At 44.2% G+C, this 17,186-nt stretch overlaps 1 protein-coding gene across 2 annotated transcripts in view; it reads left to right on the top strand.

Annotated features, from left to right (window-relative positions):
• The first annotated feature begins 1,023 nt into the window (after window positions 1-1,023).
• The window catches only part of LOC311136680 (kinase suppressor of Ras 1-like), a 54,512-nt gene continuing 38,349 nt past the window's right edge, over window positions 1,024-17,186 (top strand). For both annotated transcript variants that reach the window (XM_084170897.1, XM_084170898.1), the window contains exon 1: window positions 1,024-1,397. In XM_084170897.1, coding sequence (XP_084027023.1) covers window positions 1,188-1,397 — 210 coding nt within the window. In that variant the 5' untranslated portion in view covers window positions 1,024-1,187. The remainder of the gene's footprint in view (window positions 1,398-17,186) is intronic.

Genomic DNA, 17,186 nt, shown 5'->3' with positions numbered 1-17,186 from the left:
GGCCGGCCAATGGGGCTGCAGTACAAACAGCTTAAGAGGCCGCTGGGCCGGGTGGCATGGCAAAGGATGTGTGTGTCTATCCTCAGTTTAGCAAGCCATGTCAACAAGCTGACAAGTGCCTTCTTCCTTCCCCCACCCGATTGCTCTTAGACTAAATTGTTGTAAGCTTTCCTGTAAATTAGGTCTTGCTGAATTTTGGGGGAATTCTAACTTCATGAAATTGCTTTGCTTGCCTTGATGCTCTCGGTGCCTTACCCTTGGCAAGACGGTAACAAGCTCAGTCCAATATGCAAGAAAGAAGGGGAGCACGTTTCTGGAAATGGGACTTAGTCTTTGAGTGTGTAGGTGACATAAAAGGCAGCAGAGTCTCCTGAGTCAAAGCCAGGACACACGTTGATGTCATTCACAGTGTGTGTGTCTAGACTTCAGCATTGCTATGTGGCGCTGAGCAAGAGGAGAGCAGTCACATACCTTGAAGGTGAGAGTGGGACCTTAGAGGGGGTTACCTTGTTATCTGCATTTTAAGATATTACTCTAAAAAGATGAGGATCAGGATGAGTGCCTACTAATTAGAGTTAGTTGTATGGCAAAATAGATTATTTTGTGTGATCTCTCTTGATGATGTACTGAGTGTGGAGTCAAGCATGCTCCTGTAGGTGCTTTGCAGGATGGCTCACTCAGAAGGGCTTACATGCACCAGACTAGCAGCTCAAACCTGTCCTTTGATCCTATCCTATCACCATACCAACACAAACCAAACGTTAGGGAAGGCTACAGTCATTCTGAATCATAGCACACGTCACAGGAGCAGGCATGTCAATATGCTCCACTATCTTCATCACTTCTACCTTCACCCTGGATTCTGTGTGTGAGTGAGAGTGAGACGCCCAGCCATAGTGAAGGACTTCGTTTCCCGAACTGCAACGCGCCCCATGATGATTCAAACAGCTGACAGACGGTAAAAGCTTATGGGAGAGCTGTCAGGGAGGGAGATAGGAGTCTCTCGGCGGAACGGGCAGAATACACAACCCGAGCACTGTTGGACTTTGGATTGCTTTGGACCAGGATCTTGATATCGAGCATTTTGTGACATTTGTTAAGTTCAATAATATTGCGTCGTTGGTGCATGTGCATTTTAACATTCACAGTTTGCATCTACCCCCTAAACCCGTGCCCAATGCCGAGGAATGGATAGTGTGTCTGATAAAGGTGGAAAGATGGTCAAGAGTGATGAGCAGTCGGAGAGGGATAGTGGCGGTGGCGCAGCCATGGCAGCTCTACACCAATGCGAACTCATCCAGAACATGATTGAAATCTCCATATCCAGTTTACAGGGGCTCCGGACCAAATGTGCCGCGTCCAACGATCTCACACAGCAAGAGATACGTACTTTAGAGGTAATTAACTCTTGAAAACGCATGAATACGGCGGTCCAAACTGCGGAGTCATGTATGTCCGGCTCAGTTCTGGGCTGCAGCTCTTTAGTGGCTGTATGCGAGGCGCCCCATCAGTTTCCTCCTATTTTTCACAATACACTGTAGCTGTATTGCGCGATGCATGATTATTTAAAGAATAGGCCTATGTTTACACATGCACTGTGACTTCCCACATTATAGGCTAGGCTATTGATATGCTATAAATAGACTTGTCACTGACGTTGATCTGGTTATTATTGTGACCTCTTTCTCTAGGTGAAATATTTGGCTGGAACCCCGGATATTTTGCAGCAATGTAGCTAATGGTGCAGTTGAAATCAAACGGGCCAAAAATGAAACGGGCCAAATTGATCTCATGATGTCATTGTCTCTCTTTTTATTTTGATTATATTCTTGGTCACGATTCCGCATTTCTGCATCAGACAAGCCAAATTTGGGGGCGAACGAAATGCAGAATTAAATAGCAGAGCATTTCTCGGCAATGGTAAACACCCCTCATGCCAATAATCCTGATAAATTCCCTGACCAAAGCTCTGAGCCAATTAAAGCCAAGGTGTGGATATTGACAGTGTTCACTGCCTAATGCGTTCCCTGCACCTGTCTGTGGATCCAAATTCATTTCAGTCGTGTTGGGGATGACTTGGTTAGCATGTGTAAACAATTCTGATGAACCAACCAGGGGTTAAATTGTGCATAGGGTGATGGCCTACATGTAGGCTCTGGTCTTTATGCCTATAATAAAGTGTGCACTAGCTTACTGTAGTATGCACTTGGAAAATGTTATTAGAGGAATAATAGAATAGGGAAATTGTATTATACAGCAATATCATGTTCGTGGGCTTAGATAGTATTCTCATCTGTCATGACATTGGTCCGGCCTGCATTCAGTCACCAACATACACAAATATATACTGTATAAGTATAGCCATTCTCTGCATGCAAATTAAATGAAAATACTAATATCAGTGATATGCATGCATGCTCTTCACATTTGAATACGATTTTCAGGTTGGTGTTTGTATTTGTGGAAAGCACATGCTACTACTCGTCCACTCCAGATTAAGATCACTTAATTGCACAAAAGGTCCAAACGAAATTTGACTTCGACTTTTAACCCAACCCCTCCGAAAGACACGCATACATACACTCAGTGGCCAGTTTATTAGGTACACCGTCTATTCACGAAAATAGTTCGCTCCTACAGACAGTGAACCATGTGGCCCTGGCTTATTTATATAAAACGGGCATTGAGACATTCAGTTACTGTTTGATTGAACATTAGCGACTTTGAGCGTGGTATGATTGTCAGTGCCAGGCGCGGCAGTTCTAGTATCTCAGAAACAGCCGGACTCCTGGGCTTTTCATGCACGACAGTATCTAGGGTTTACCGAGAATGGTGCGACAAACAAAAAACATCCAGTCAGCGGCAGTCCTGTGGGCCAAAACAGCTATTTGATGAGAGGTCGAAGGAGAATTGTAAGACTGGTGCAAGCTAACAGGCGGCTCACAAACAGGCAAATAACGGCGCAGAACGACATCTCGGAACGCACAACTCATCGGTCCTGGTCACGGATGGGCTATTGCAGCAGACTACCACACCTTTTACCACTCCTATCAGCTAAAAACAGGAAGAAGAGGATCCAGTGGGCACGCGATCACCAACACTGGACAATTGAGGAGTGGAAAAACATTGCCTGGTCCAACAAATCGCGGTTCCTGTTGCGTCATGCATGTGTCCATGGCCCCATCCTTCCTGGTGTCAACGGTACAGGCTGGTGGTGTAATGGTGTTTTCCTTACACATGTTAGGTCCCTTTACCAACTGAGCAACATTTCAATGCCCCAAAGAATTCAGGCTGTTCTGGAGGCAACGGGGAGTCCAACCCTGTACTAGATGGGTGTACCTAATAAACTGGCCACAGGGTGTACATACAATTCTCCAAAAACCTGTATATGTGAGGGGCTGCCACACTTGGCGCCTGGGGAGCTGTTGTTGTGGGAGGTTAAGTGCCTTGCTCAAGGGCTCAACGGTAGGCAATGGCATCTAGGATTTGATACCAGCAATTCTCTGATTGCCAGCTCATTTCCCGGAAGATTTTTCCTGTCGGAACCGAGATTCGAACTGTCTGGCTCGCATCTCTAACTGCTAAGCTACCTGCCGCCCCAGATGTTTTTGAAGAGTGCATTTACTTTTCGTATTTCTTCAACATCTGAGTTGTTAAAAGGTTGGGTCTATTTGAGTGGTGATTGGACTGAATCACTAGTTCTCATTAACCTGTTTCAGGACAAAGAAAGACCTCAAGTAAGTATTAGAAATAGAAAGCAATGAGTGGGTGATACAGTGCCTTCGGAAAGTATTCAGACTCCTTGACTTTTTCCACATTTTGTTACGTTACAGCCTTATTCTAAAATTGATTAAATTGTTTTTTCCCCTCTTCAATCTACACACAACGCCCCATAATGACAAAGCAAAAATTGGGTTTTAGAAATTTTGATAATTTATTACAAATAAAAAACGTAAAAATCAATGCAATGCAAATAGTCCGGGTAGCAATGATTAGCTGTTCAGGAGTCTTATGGCTTGGTGGTAGAAGCTGTTAAGAAGCCTTTTGGACCTAGACTTGGCGCTCCGGTACCGCTTGCCGTGCGATAGCAGAGAGAACAGTCTATGACTAGGGTGGCTGGAGTCTTTGATAATTTTTAGGGCCTTCCTCTGACACCACCTGGTATAGAGGTCCTGGATGGCAGGAAGCTTGGCCCCAGTGATGTACTGGGCTGTGCGCACTACCCTCTGTAGTGCCTTGCGGTCGGAGGCTGAGCAGTTGCCATACCAGGCGGTGATGCAACCAGTCAGGGTGCTCTCGATGGTGCAGCTGTAGAACTTTTTGAGGATCTGAGGACCCATGCCAAATCTTTTCAGTCTCCTGAGGGGGAATAGGCTTTGTCGTGCCCTCTTCACGATTGTCTTGGTGTGTTTGGACCATGATAGTTTGTTGGTGATGTGGACACCAAGGAACTTGAAGCTCTCAACCTGCTCCACTACAGCCCTGTCAGTACTTTGTTGAAGCACCTTTTGGCAGCGATTACAGCATCGAGTATTCTTGGGTATGACACTACAAGCTTGGCACACCTGTATTTGGGGAGTTTCTCCCATTCTTCTCTGCAGATCCTCTCAAGCTCTGTCAGGTTGGATGGGGAGTGTCGCTGCACAGCTATTTTCAGTTCTCTCTAGAGATGTTCAAGTCCGGCACTGGCTGGGCCACTCAAGGACATTCAGAGACTTGTCCCGAAGCCACTCCTGCGTTGTCTTGTCTGTATGCTTAGGGTCGTTGTCCTGTTGGAAGGTGAACATTCACCCCAGTTTGAGGTCCTGAGCACTCTGGAGCAGGTTTTCATCAAGGATCTCTCTGTACTTTGCTCCGTTCATCTTTCCCTCGATCCTGACTAGTCTCCCAATCCCTGCCGCTGAAAAACATCCCCACAGCATGATGCTGCCACCACCATGCTTCACCTTAGGGATGGTGCCAGGTTTCCTCCAGACGTGACGCTTGGCATTCAGGTCAAAGAGTTCAATCTTGGTTTCATCAGACCAGAGGTGCCTTTTGGCAAACTCCAAGCGGGCTGTCCTGTGCCTTTTACTGGGGAGTGGCTTTCGTCTACCATAAAGGCCTGATTGGTGGAGTGCTGCAGAGATGGTTGTCCTTCTGGAAGGTTCTCCCATCTCCACAGAGGAACTCTGGATCTCTGTCAGAGTGACCATCGGGTTCTTGGTCACCTCCCTGACCAAGGCCCTTCTCCCCCGATTGCTCAGTTTGGCCGGGCGGCCAGCTCTAGGAAGAGTCTTGGTGGTTCCAAACTTGTTTCATTTTAAGAATGATGGAGGCCACTGTGTTCTTGGGGATCTTCAATGCTGCAGAAATGTTTTGGTACCCTTCCACAGATCTGTGCCTCGACACAATCCTGTCTCTGAGCTCTACGGACAATTCCTTCGACCTCAAGGCTTGGTTTTTGCTCTGACATGCACTGTCAACTGTGGGACCTTATATAGACAGGGATGTGCCTTTCCAAATCATGTCCAATCAATTGAGTTTACCACAGGTGGACTCCAATCAAGTTGTAGAAACATCTCAAGGATGATCAATGGAAACAGGATGTACCTGAGCTCAATTTCGAGTCTCATATCAAAGGGTCTGTATACTTATGTAAAGAAGGTATTTCTGTTTTTTATTTGTTTTAAATTTGCAAACATTTCTAAACTGTTTTCGTTTTGTCATTATGGGGTTATTGTGTGTAGATTGCTAAAAAATAATATTTAATCCATTTTAGAATAATGCTATAACATAACTGTGGAAAAGTCAAGGGGTCTGAATACTTTCCGTTGGCACTGTATATGCCTTCTACAGTAGGCCTATCACTGCCACCACTCAAACTGCCACTTTAATTATTTCTTCCTTCACACTGGGCCAGGTTTCCTGTTAATTCAGGATGTCCATCTCCCCAGTATATTGGGCCACACTGGTAAGAGCTCATTATCGCTGAAGAAAAAGGACACTAAATCCTTTGGAAGACATTCAAAACCAGAAATGGTCATTCAGAATCCACATTCCTCCAGGCCGTACATGCCCTGATCCCATCTTCACACACACCCTGAACCAATCAAATGTGGGGGTGCTAGAAAGAATCTGGGTAGTATTACAGCACCAAATGTACGTGCTAGTTTTAGTCACAGTATTTCATAGGTACAAAAGCCATAACCATTTGGTTGAATCACCCCCATCTGTTTGTATGAGAAGATTGTAGTGACAATTGGAACAGAGAGAGGGGCTGTTAACCACAAGTCCCCCAGATCTGTCTTGGACTTGGCCATGAAATCCTAACTGGCAGAAATCTGACAAGCCTGTCTCAGCTTGACACTCCCAAAACGGTCCACAAGAGTCCCGTGTACAACAGCAGAGTGGAAAATATAAATTGTCAATACAGCTAAATGGCCTAACGGCTCAGTTAATTTGTGTGAAGAATGAGAGAAGTGAGCGCAATCAAGAGGCTTGAACTCACATTAGATTCTTACTGAAAGAGCTTTATTATGGCACTCCATCCATGGCAGTTTTTTTTGCAGTGTGCCTTGTCGGTGAGAAGATAATGGTGCTTTGCTCTCCATGTGGAGTACCGCAAGGTGGTGCTTCAGTTTTCACACACTAATTCCTGTCTGAAGCATGATATCTCTCACACACCTGACCCCTCTGTCTGTCTCCATGTTTGCCTATCCTTTGCCATGTCTCCCCGTCATTGTCTCTCTGTGTCTCTGAAGCAGTTTGACTAATACACTTAAGCACTGAATGACAGGAGATTATATCCGCTCCCAATAATCTTCTACCAAACATCCTCAAGGGACAGAAAAGTATTCACACACCTTGACTTTTTCCAATTTTGTTGTGTTACAAGGTGGGATTAAAATTGTTAGAATTTTTTTGTCAACAATCTACACAAAATACTCATGTCAAAGTGGAAGAAAAATTCTAACAATTTTAATCCCACCTTGTAACACAACAAAATTGGAAAAAGTCAAGGTGTGTGAATACTTTTCTGTCCCTTGAGGCTGTTTGGTAGAATATTATTGGGAGCGGATATAATCTCCTGTCATTCAGTGCTTAAGCGTATCAGTCAGACAAACTGCTTGAGAGACAATGACGGGGAGACAAGGCAAAGGATAGGCATAAAACACTAATATATCTTGATTACAAGTATTAAACCCCCTGAGTCAATACATGTTAGAATCACCTTTGACACCGATTACAGCTGTGAGTCTTTCTGGGTAAGGCTCTAAGAGCTTTGCACACCTGGATTGTACAATATTTGCACATTATTCTTTTAAAAATTCTTCAAGGTCTGTCAAGTTGGTTGTTGATCATTGCTAGACAGTCATTTTCAAGTCTTGCCATAGATTTTCAAGCAGATTTAAATCAAGTCAAATCAAATGTTATTTGTCACATGCACCGAATACAACAGGTGTAGACCTTACAGTGAAATGCTTACTTACAAGCCCTTAACCAACAATGCAGTTTTAAGAAAAATAAGTGTTAAGTAAAAAAAATGGATAAGTAAAAAATAAAAAACAAATAATTAAAGAGCAGCAGTAAAATAACAGTAGCAAGGCTATATACAGGGAGTACCGGTACAGAGTCAATATGCGGGGGCACAGGTTATTTGAGGTTATATGTACAGTGGGGGAAAAAAGTATTTAGTCAGCCACCAATTGTGCAAGTTCTCCCACTTAAAAAGATGAGAGAGGCCTGTAATGTTCATCATAGGTACACGTCAACTATGCCAGACAAATTGAAGAAAAAAAATCCAGAAAATCACATTGTAGGATTTTTAATGAATTTATTTGCAAATTATGGTGGTAAATAAGTATTTGGTCACCTACAAACAAGCAAGATATCTGGCTCTCACAGACCTGTAACTTCTTCTTTAAGAGGCTCCTCTGTCCTCCACTCGTTACCTGTATTAATGGCACCTGTTTGAACTTGTTATCAGTATAAAAGACACCTGTCCACAACCTCAAACAGTCACACTCCAAACTCCACTATGGCCAAGACCAAAGAGCTGTCAAAGGACACCAGAAACAAAATTGTAGACCTGCACCAGGCTGGGAAGACTGAATCTGCAATAGGTAAGCAGGTTGGTTTGAAGAAATCAACTGTGGGAGCAATTATTAGGAAATGGAAGACATACAAGACCACTGATCATCTCCCTCGATCTGGGGCTCCACGCAAGATCTCACCCCGTGGGGTCAAAATGATCACAAGAACAGTGAGCAAAAATCCCAGAACCACACGGGGGGACCTAGTGAATGACCTGCAGAGAGCTGGGACCAAAGTAACAAAGCCTACCATCAGTAACACACTACGCCGCCAGGGACTCAAATCCTGCAGTGTCAGACGTGTCCCCCTGCTTAAGCCAGTACATGTCCAGGCCCGTCTGAAGTTTGCTAGAGTGCATTTGGATGATCCAGAAGAGGATTGGGAGAATGTCATATGGTCAGATGAAACCAAAATAGAACTTTTTGGTAAAAACTCAACTCGTCGTGTTTGGAGGACAAAGAATGCTGAGTTGCATCCAAAGAACACCATACCTACTGTGAAGCATGGGGGTGGAAACATCATGCTTTGGGGCTGTTTTTCTGCAAAGGGACCAGGACGACTGATCCGTGTGAAGGAAAGAATGAATGGGGCCATGTATCGTGAGATTTTGAGTGAAAACCTCCTTCCATCAGCAAGGGCATTGAAGGTGGACAATGATCCCAAACACACCGCCCGGGCAACGAAGGAGTGGCTTCGTAAGAAGCATTTCAAGGTCCTGGAGTGGCCTAGCCAGTCTCCAGATCTCAACCCCATAGAAAATCTTTGGAGGGAGTTGAAAGTCTGTGTTGCCCAGCGACAGCCCCAAAACATCACTGCTCTAGAGGAGATCTGCATGGAGGAATGGGCCAAAATACCAGCAACAGTGTGTGAAAACCTTGTGAAGACTTACAGAAAACGTTTGACCTGTGTCATTGCCAACAAAGGGTATATAACAAAGTATTGAGAAACTTTTGTTATTGACCAAATACTTATTTTCCACCATAATTTGCAAATAAATTCATAAAAAATCCTACAATGTGATTTTCTGGATTTCTTTTTCTCATTTTGTCTGTCATAGTTGACGTGTACCTATGATGAAAATTACAGGCCTCTCTCATCTTTTTAAGTGGGAGAACTTGCACAATTGGTGGCTGACTAAATACTTTTTTTCCCCACTGTACATGTAGGTAGAGTTAAAGTGACTATGCATAGATAATAAACAGAGAGTGGGAGCAGCGTAAAATAGGGGGTGGGTGGGTTTATGGGGGTGGACAATGCAAATATTCCGGGTAGCCATTTGATTATCTGTTCAGGAGTCTTATGGCTTGGGGTAGAAGCTGTTAAGAAGCCTTTTGGACCTAGACTTGGCGCTCCGGTACCGCTTGCCGTGCGGTAGCAGAGAGAACAGTCTATGACTAGGGTGGCTGGAATCTTTGACAATTTTTAGGGCCTTCCTCTGACACCGCCTGGTATAGAGATCCTGGATGGCAGGAATCTTTGCCCCAGTGATGTACTGGGCTCTACGCACTACCCTCTGTAGTGCCGTGCAGTCGGAGGCCGAGCAGTTGCCATACCAGGCAGTGACGCAACCAGTCAGGATGCTCTCGATGGTGCAGCTGTAGAACTTCTTGAGGATCTGAGGACCCATGCCAAATCTTGTGTGGGGGAATAGGCTTTGTCGTGCCCTCTTCACGACTGTTTTGGTGTGTTTGGACCATGATAGTTTGTTGGTAATGGGAACACCAAGGATCTTGAAGCTCTCAACCTGCTCCACTACAGCCCCGTCGATAAGAATGGGGGTGTGCTCGGTCCTCCTTTTCCTGTAGTCCACAATAATTTCCTTTGTCTTGATCACGTTGAGGGAGAGGTTGTTATCCTGGCACCACACAGCCAGGTCTCTGACCTCCTCCCTTTAGGCTGGCTCATCGTTGTCGGTGATCAGGCCTACCACTGTTGTGTCGTCGGCAATCATGGGTGAACAGGGAGTACAGGAGGGGACTGAGCACGCACCCCTGAGGGGCCCCCGTGTTAAGGATCAGCGTGGCAGATGCGTTGTTACCTACCCTTACCACCTGGGGGTGGCCCGTCAGGAAGTCCAGGATCCAGTTGCAGAGGGAGGTGTTTAGTCCCAGGGTCCTTAGCTTAGTGATGAGCTTTGAGGGCACTATGGTGTTGAACGCTGAGCTGTAGTCAATGAATAGCTTACTCACGAAGGTGTTCCATTTGTCCAGGTGGGAAAGGGCAGTGTGGAGTGCAATAGAGATTGCATCATCTGTGAATCTGTTGGGGCGGTATGCAAATTGTGTGGGTCTAGGGTTTCTGGGATAATGGTGTTGATGTGAGCCATGACCAGCCTTTCAATGCACTTCATGGCTACAGACGTGAGTGCTACGGGTCTGTAGTAATTTAGGCAGGTTACCTTAGTGTTCTTGGGCACAGGGTCTGCTTGAAACATGTTGGTATTACAGACTCAGTCAGGGACAGGTTGAAAATGTCAGTGAAGACTCTTGCAAGTTGGTCAGCGCATGCACGGAGTACACGTCCTGGTAATCCGTCTGGACCTGCGACCTTGTGAATGTTGACCTGCTTAAAAGTCTTACTCACATCGGCTACGGAGAGCGTGATCACACAGTCGTCCAGAACAGCTGATGCTCTCATGCATGCTTCAGTGTTGCTTGCCTCGAAGCGAGCATAGAAGTAATTTAGCTCATCTGGTAGGCTCGTGTCACTGGGCAGCTCGCGGCTGTGCTTCCCTTTGTAGTCTGTAATAGTTTGCAAGCCCTGCCACATCCGGCGAGCGTCGGAGCCGGTGTAGTACAATTCAATCTTAGTTCTGTATGGACGCTTTGCCTGTTTGATGGTTCGTCTGAGGTTATAGCGGAATTTCTTATAAGTGTCCGGGTTAGAGTCCCGCTCCTTGAAAGCGGCAGCTCTACTCTTTAGCTCAGTGCGGATGTTGCCTGTAATCCATGACTTCTGGTTGGTGTATGTACGTACGGTCACGGTGGGGACGACGACATCGATGCACTTATTGATGAAGCCAGTGACTGATGTGGTGCACTCCTCAATGCCATCCTCAATGCCATGGGAAGAATCCCGGAACATATTCCAGTCTACATTTTTTGCAGTTTTACTTTAGTGCCTTATTGCAAACAGGATGCATGTTTTGTAATAAAAAATGTTTTATGTACAGAACTTCCTCCTTTTCACTCTGTCATTTAGTTTAGTATTGTGGCGTAACTACTATGTTGTTAATCCATCCTCAGTTATCTCCTATCACAGCCATTAAACTCTGTAACTGTTCCAAAGTCACCATTGGCCTCATGGTGAAATCCCTGAGCGGTTTCCTTCCTCTCTGGCAACTGAGTTAGGAAGGACACCTGTATCTTTGTAGTGACTGGGTGTATTGATACACCATCCAAAGTATAATTAATAACTTCACCATGCTCAAAGGGATATTCAGTGTCAGATTATTTATTTTTTTTACCCATAGGTGCTCTTTTTTGAGAGGTATTGGAAAACTGAGGCATTGGTTGAATCTGTGTTTGAAATTCACTGCTTGACTGAGGGACCTTACAGATAATCGTATGTGTGGGGTACAGAGATGAGGTAGTCATTCAAAATCATGTTAAACACTATTATTGCACACATTGAGTCCATGCAAGTTATTATGTGACTTATTAGGCAATGTTTTTCTCCTGAACTAATTTAGGCTTGCCATAACAAAGGGGTTGAATACCTATTGACTCAAGACATTTCAGCTTTTCATTTTTAATGAATTTGTAACATTTTCTAAAACCATAATTCCACTTTGACGTTATGACATTGTGTGTAGGCCTGTGACACCAAATCTCAATTTAATCAATTTTATATTCAGGCTTTAACACAACAAAATGTGGAAAAAGTCAAGGGGTGTGAATACTTTCTGAAGACACTGTATGGACATGAAAGGTTATTCAGAGCTTAAACAGAGTCCATAGCTTACAGGTTGTAGCTTATTAATGTCTCTTGATATGCATTTCCATCAATTAGTCTTTTGGATTAATGCATCACCATGTTATCTGTGCAGATAATCCATCCCTGAGCCTACCTAATGATCAGCAGATAGAAATGCATAATCTGTGTTGTCTTCTCATGGTGTTGGAAAGAGTTTTCCTGTGCGGCTTGTGGTGTGAGCTATTGTGGCTGTTTCTATATTTAGACAGCGTTCTTCCTACGCATTTTCAGTGTTGGTTGTTAAGTAAGAAAATCAAATGACGCGCTGAGAGGGGAGAGCAGGGAGGAGGGAATCAAAGCCAATTTTATTTATTTGTATTTTTTATTTGTATTTTACCTTTATTTAACTAGGCAAGATAGTTAAGAACAAATTCTTATTTACAATGACGGCCTACACCGGCCAAACCCTGACGACGCTGGGCCAATTGTGCGCCGCCCTATGGGACTCCCAATCACGGACGGTTGTGATACAGCCTGGAATCGAACCAGGGGGTCTGTAGTGACGCCTCAAGCACTGAGATGCAGTGCCTGCACCGCTGTGCCACTCAGGAGCCCGAATTAGCTGGGCTACTTCGTTTGACATGGCAACCGCTGTGTCTGTCAGAGGCCTAGGAGACGACCGGGGAGAATCTGGCTATCACCGGAGAAGACACAAGCATATGATTGCAGCAATAACCACCCTATTTCTGTTCCCTATTTTTTATTTATTGGTAAAGCAAACTGTGTAATCCAGCAGTCAGATTGCATGGGGTGGAAATCATGGTGGTTTTAGCCCAGCAGGCAGCCTTTGAGCTATTCTTAAACATATTGAGGATGCAGCATTGCTATGTGTCTGGTAATTCTGAGGTCTGCAGTGTTTGTGTAATAGGAAAGAAGAATTTGCATGACATGGCTCCTCATAGTAGGCTACAAGGGGTTCCTTTGCCCTATTCAAACATGCTTCCTTCCTTTCTTCCTTCCTTTCTTTTATCCTTCCTTCCTTGAAGTGAGAACCTGATATGACATTATTAGATTGGTGAGAACATTCATTATTCATTGGTGAGAACATATTATTATATTTCGGTAACATTTTACATGCAGTTGCTCCTATACCTGTGTAATAACACTACAGTAGCTTTGAAATTGCGTACTAACAGACTTTAGTGATTTTGTTATTATTACTCCGGTGCACTAAGGAACAGTCCCTATTCCTCATTCTTGTTAGAAGGGTTCTATATATAGCATGTTTGCACAACTGAATTTGCTATATTTTATGTATTTTGTGTTTCTAATGTTGAATTCAGTTTAATATCAATTCAAAAATTCTGTGTAGCACAAAAAGAGAATTAGGAGGCACGATTTAGAGAATGATACAACACCAGCTCAAACTCCTACTCTAAGTTCTATGGGAATTGCCTGGTTAGATAATAATGCATGTTTAGTTTCAAATGTTTCTCAGGAGAAGACACTCATTAGCCCGCCCCCGTGCTGTTCTAACTCACTCATGTCAACGTGTAACCCATAACACTCAACAGTGATCTTCTAATTGATGTGATGTGGCTACAATTGATTCAGGGGCTTGATGCAAATGCAATCCCTAAGTTGCGCTATTGTGTTGTAGTTCCTGAGACGCCTACATGTAGTCTACGCCAGGAGATAACATGCAAAAACCTCTCCGGCACTCTAGTATCAGGCATTTGAGAAATGTCTCCCAGAATAGAGCTGTGTGCCAATGACTGTTGTAGGTTATCACACTGCAGCTCTAGACGGAGCACACGTGCACTTACATCAGTTTTAATGATATTGTGACTTTTCCTCTATACTGTACACACACTTAACTGCACAGACTCAGAACTATTTCTGAGCCTTTTAAGAACTGTAAAGAAGTGTGTGTACGGGACGTTTGCAATGCACGTGTGTGTGTGTGTGTGTGTGTGTAGTCCGTGTGTTGGCCAGGGCTGTGTTGTTGGGGAGCTGGGGCGGTGGCTGGGGCACGCCAGGGACTGACCTTATACAACATAAGAACAGAGGATTAGTGGCAGCAGCCAGCGAGTCCCACAGCCCCTTCCCCTCCCTGTGGGGTCAGTCAGCCCCAGTGATGACAGAGGAGGGGTCAGCGCAGCGGGCCATTGTCTCTGACAGTCACCCAGGGCGACGGGCGCTCAGCCCCTTCACATAGCCCTCGTGGCACGTGACGCTCCCTCCCTGCACCACCCGTAACTGTGCCTCTGTCCATCGTGTCACCCTGGTGGTGGGCGGGGGTGATTTGCGGCACCTTCATTTTATTACCTGGGGGCTGCTTAATATGCGGCAACACGTCACAGCTGTTTGTTAACATTTTAAGGCCCAATACAAAGGCCCAGTGCACACAGTGACAGTGACTGGGCGCCCACATTTTATTAACGCTACCATTGCCAGCATGGGGCCAGCAGATAAGGACAGATGAGGCTATAGGCGAAAAGACAAAACACAACAAAGCTTCCTTGTCACAAGGTCCTGTGTGCTTGATGGTAATAGTATTGTGTACTGATGTGTTCTTGTGCCTCCTCCAGTTATAAAGACAGATACAAAAAAATAAGTATGATTTTAAAATGAATGTATTGTTTTGGAAGACAACCATCATAGACACAATTAAACACTTACACATTTATTTAGCATCTTTAAAATGTGTGGGCTTCTGGGGGGTAGATTCAGAATCCATGTGGATCCATATGCCCACCCTGACCACAGACGGCAGATGCCTTAAAAACTGCTGTACAGTTCTGAGGGGACCAAAGGATATTATACATAATACAGGTGACAATAGAAACTGCCAAGAGTCATGGAAGACTCAAATTGTTTTAGCTCTGAGAAATCTGTTGTTACCTTCTCATAGTCTAAGTTCTGTTTCCCCGGGAAAAATAAATCTTGCACAATTCTCCTGCAGAGAGGCATTGCTGTCATTGGCAAAGACATCAATGTAAGGCTGTCATCCAACGTTTATGAGAGTACAAGACTGTTATTTAGCTGAATCTTGAGGAAACAAGTGGAACAGTAGGAGTTTGTCCCCTGTGTCAGACCGGTGTTCTGGTGTCTTTCTGGCTGTGCTCTGGTGACTTGGTTCATATTGGCTGTCACTCATCTCCTCAAGGCACTAAAGTGTTTCCATGGTGTTGTTTATCTCAATTTTCAGACTAACAGGTGGGATCTGAGGCTAGTCAGACCAACCCATCCCCCACCAGGCTCCAGTCTGAGTTCATGAGTTCCATCCTCCTTAACTGATCACAGGACTGATTGGAGAATCTATCGGTCTCTAAATCTGACTCTGGTACATTCTGAAGCCCACTAAGGTGCTCAGTAATACAACCCTATTTGAACACACGTCTGTAGAATGGGGCAACGCTACTCCAGCTTTTTGTCTTTCTATAGGAAATGAACTGTCATTCAGATGTTATCTAAAAAGATAAATGTGTGTTCTTTTTCAGAACTGCAAAGTTGTCTCTAGTCTGAGGTGTAATTTCAACAGATATTCCACATGGATGTGTACTGTCTGACCCTCTGTGTTTCATGTCTATGGGAAAATCCCACTCTACAAAATGCGTCTGACTACTCTGGAGTGAGGTTGCTAGGTTACCTGACGTCACTCTTGCACCAGTGTATTGTTCACTGTGCTGCCTGCGTGATCCCCATCTACCTGTGTGTGTGTGTGTGTGTGTGTGTGTGTGTGTGTGTGTGTGTGTGAATGTGTGGTGCTCGTGACAGGTGTCTCTGGTGCCCAACTACACAACGTCATGTTCCACAATGAGACTGCTGTCTCTGCAACTCACAGCTGAAAGATAATAAGGGAAAGCATTAATAAAATGTATGACTCGGGTATTCGAACCAGCAACCTTTTGGTTACTGGCACAACACTCTAACCGCTAGGCTGCTTGCCACCCTACTACCTGCTGTACTACTGTTGTACCTCATGTTTCATGACCATTCAAGCTATACCGAGAGAAGTGCTGACAGAAGTCTACTTCATAATGCAGTCTCATTCTGCTCTGTGGAAAAGTAATGTTGAGCTTATAAAGTAAAGCTTACATCCTGTCTCTCCACTAAAGGAAGACCCACAGATACAATGAAGAGAGCTAGTTGTCGGGAAGAAGAAGCTTACTGGCTCTCTTGTCCACCCACAGCATGAGCTCTTCTAATTGGCTAACCTCAAAGGTCAAATGCTTGCACCTAAAACAATGGTCAAAGTCCAGACACATTGGGTCAGTATACAGTATACAGAGTTGACTGGGCATAGAATAGGATAGGGCTCCCTTTAACCAGTCCTGTCAGACAGTCTATATTTGAAGTGATTCAGTAATCTACTATTACCTTCACTGGTCATAGTACCATTGATGCTTTAATGAGTCTAGTCATAAAGAAGATCTTGCTTCCTATTCATATTTGGCCTCCTGTCTCTTTTCCCTTTGCGGTCCCTGAGTTTGTTGCTTCTAAAGATCATATTTGTATTTTTGTATTTATTATGGATCCCCATTAGTTCCTGCCAAGGCAGCAGCTACTCTTCCTGGGGTACAGCAAAATTAAGGCAGTTATACATTTTAAAAACGTTGAAGAGTGTGCAAAGCTGTCATCAAGGCAAAGGGTGTCTATTTGAAGAATCTCAAATATAAAATATATTTTGATTTGTTTAACACTTTTTGGGATACTACATGATTCCATATTTGTTATTTCATAGTTTTGATGTCTTCACTATTATTCTACAATGTAGAAAATATTAAAAATAAAGAAAAACCCTGAGTAGGTGTTCTAAAACTTTTAACCGGTAGTGTATCTATAACATGAAATCCATGTGTACATGTGTGTATAGTGCGTATGTTTTCATGTATTTGTATGCATGTGTCTGTTTGTGTTGCTTCACAGTCCCCACTGTTCCATAAGGTGTATTTTTATCTGTAAAATCTAATTTTACTGCTGGCATTAGTTACTTGATGTGGAACAAAGTTCCATGTAGTCATGGCTCTATGTAGTACTGTACGCCTCCCATAGTCTGTTCTGGACTTGTGAAGAGACCTCCGGTGGCATGTCTTGTGGGGTATGCATGGGTGTCCGAGCTGTGTGACAGTAGTTCAAACAGACATCTCTGTGCATTCAACATGTCAATACCTCTCACAAATACTAGTAGT

The sequence above is a fragment of the Coregonus lavaretus genome (genome assembly GCF_964263955.1).
Source record: "Coregonus lavaretus genome assembly, chromosome: 10".
Lineage (NCBI taxonomy): Eukaryota > Metazoa > Chordata > Actinopteri > Salmoniformes > Salmonidae > Coregonus > Coregonus lavaretus.
Note: the sequence above shows the minus strand (reverse complement) of the source record. Positions and strands in the feature narration are given on the sequence as shown.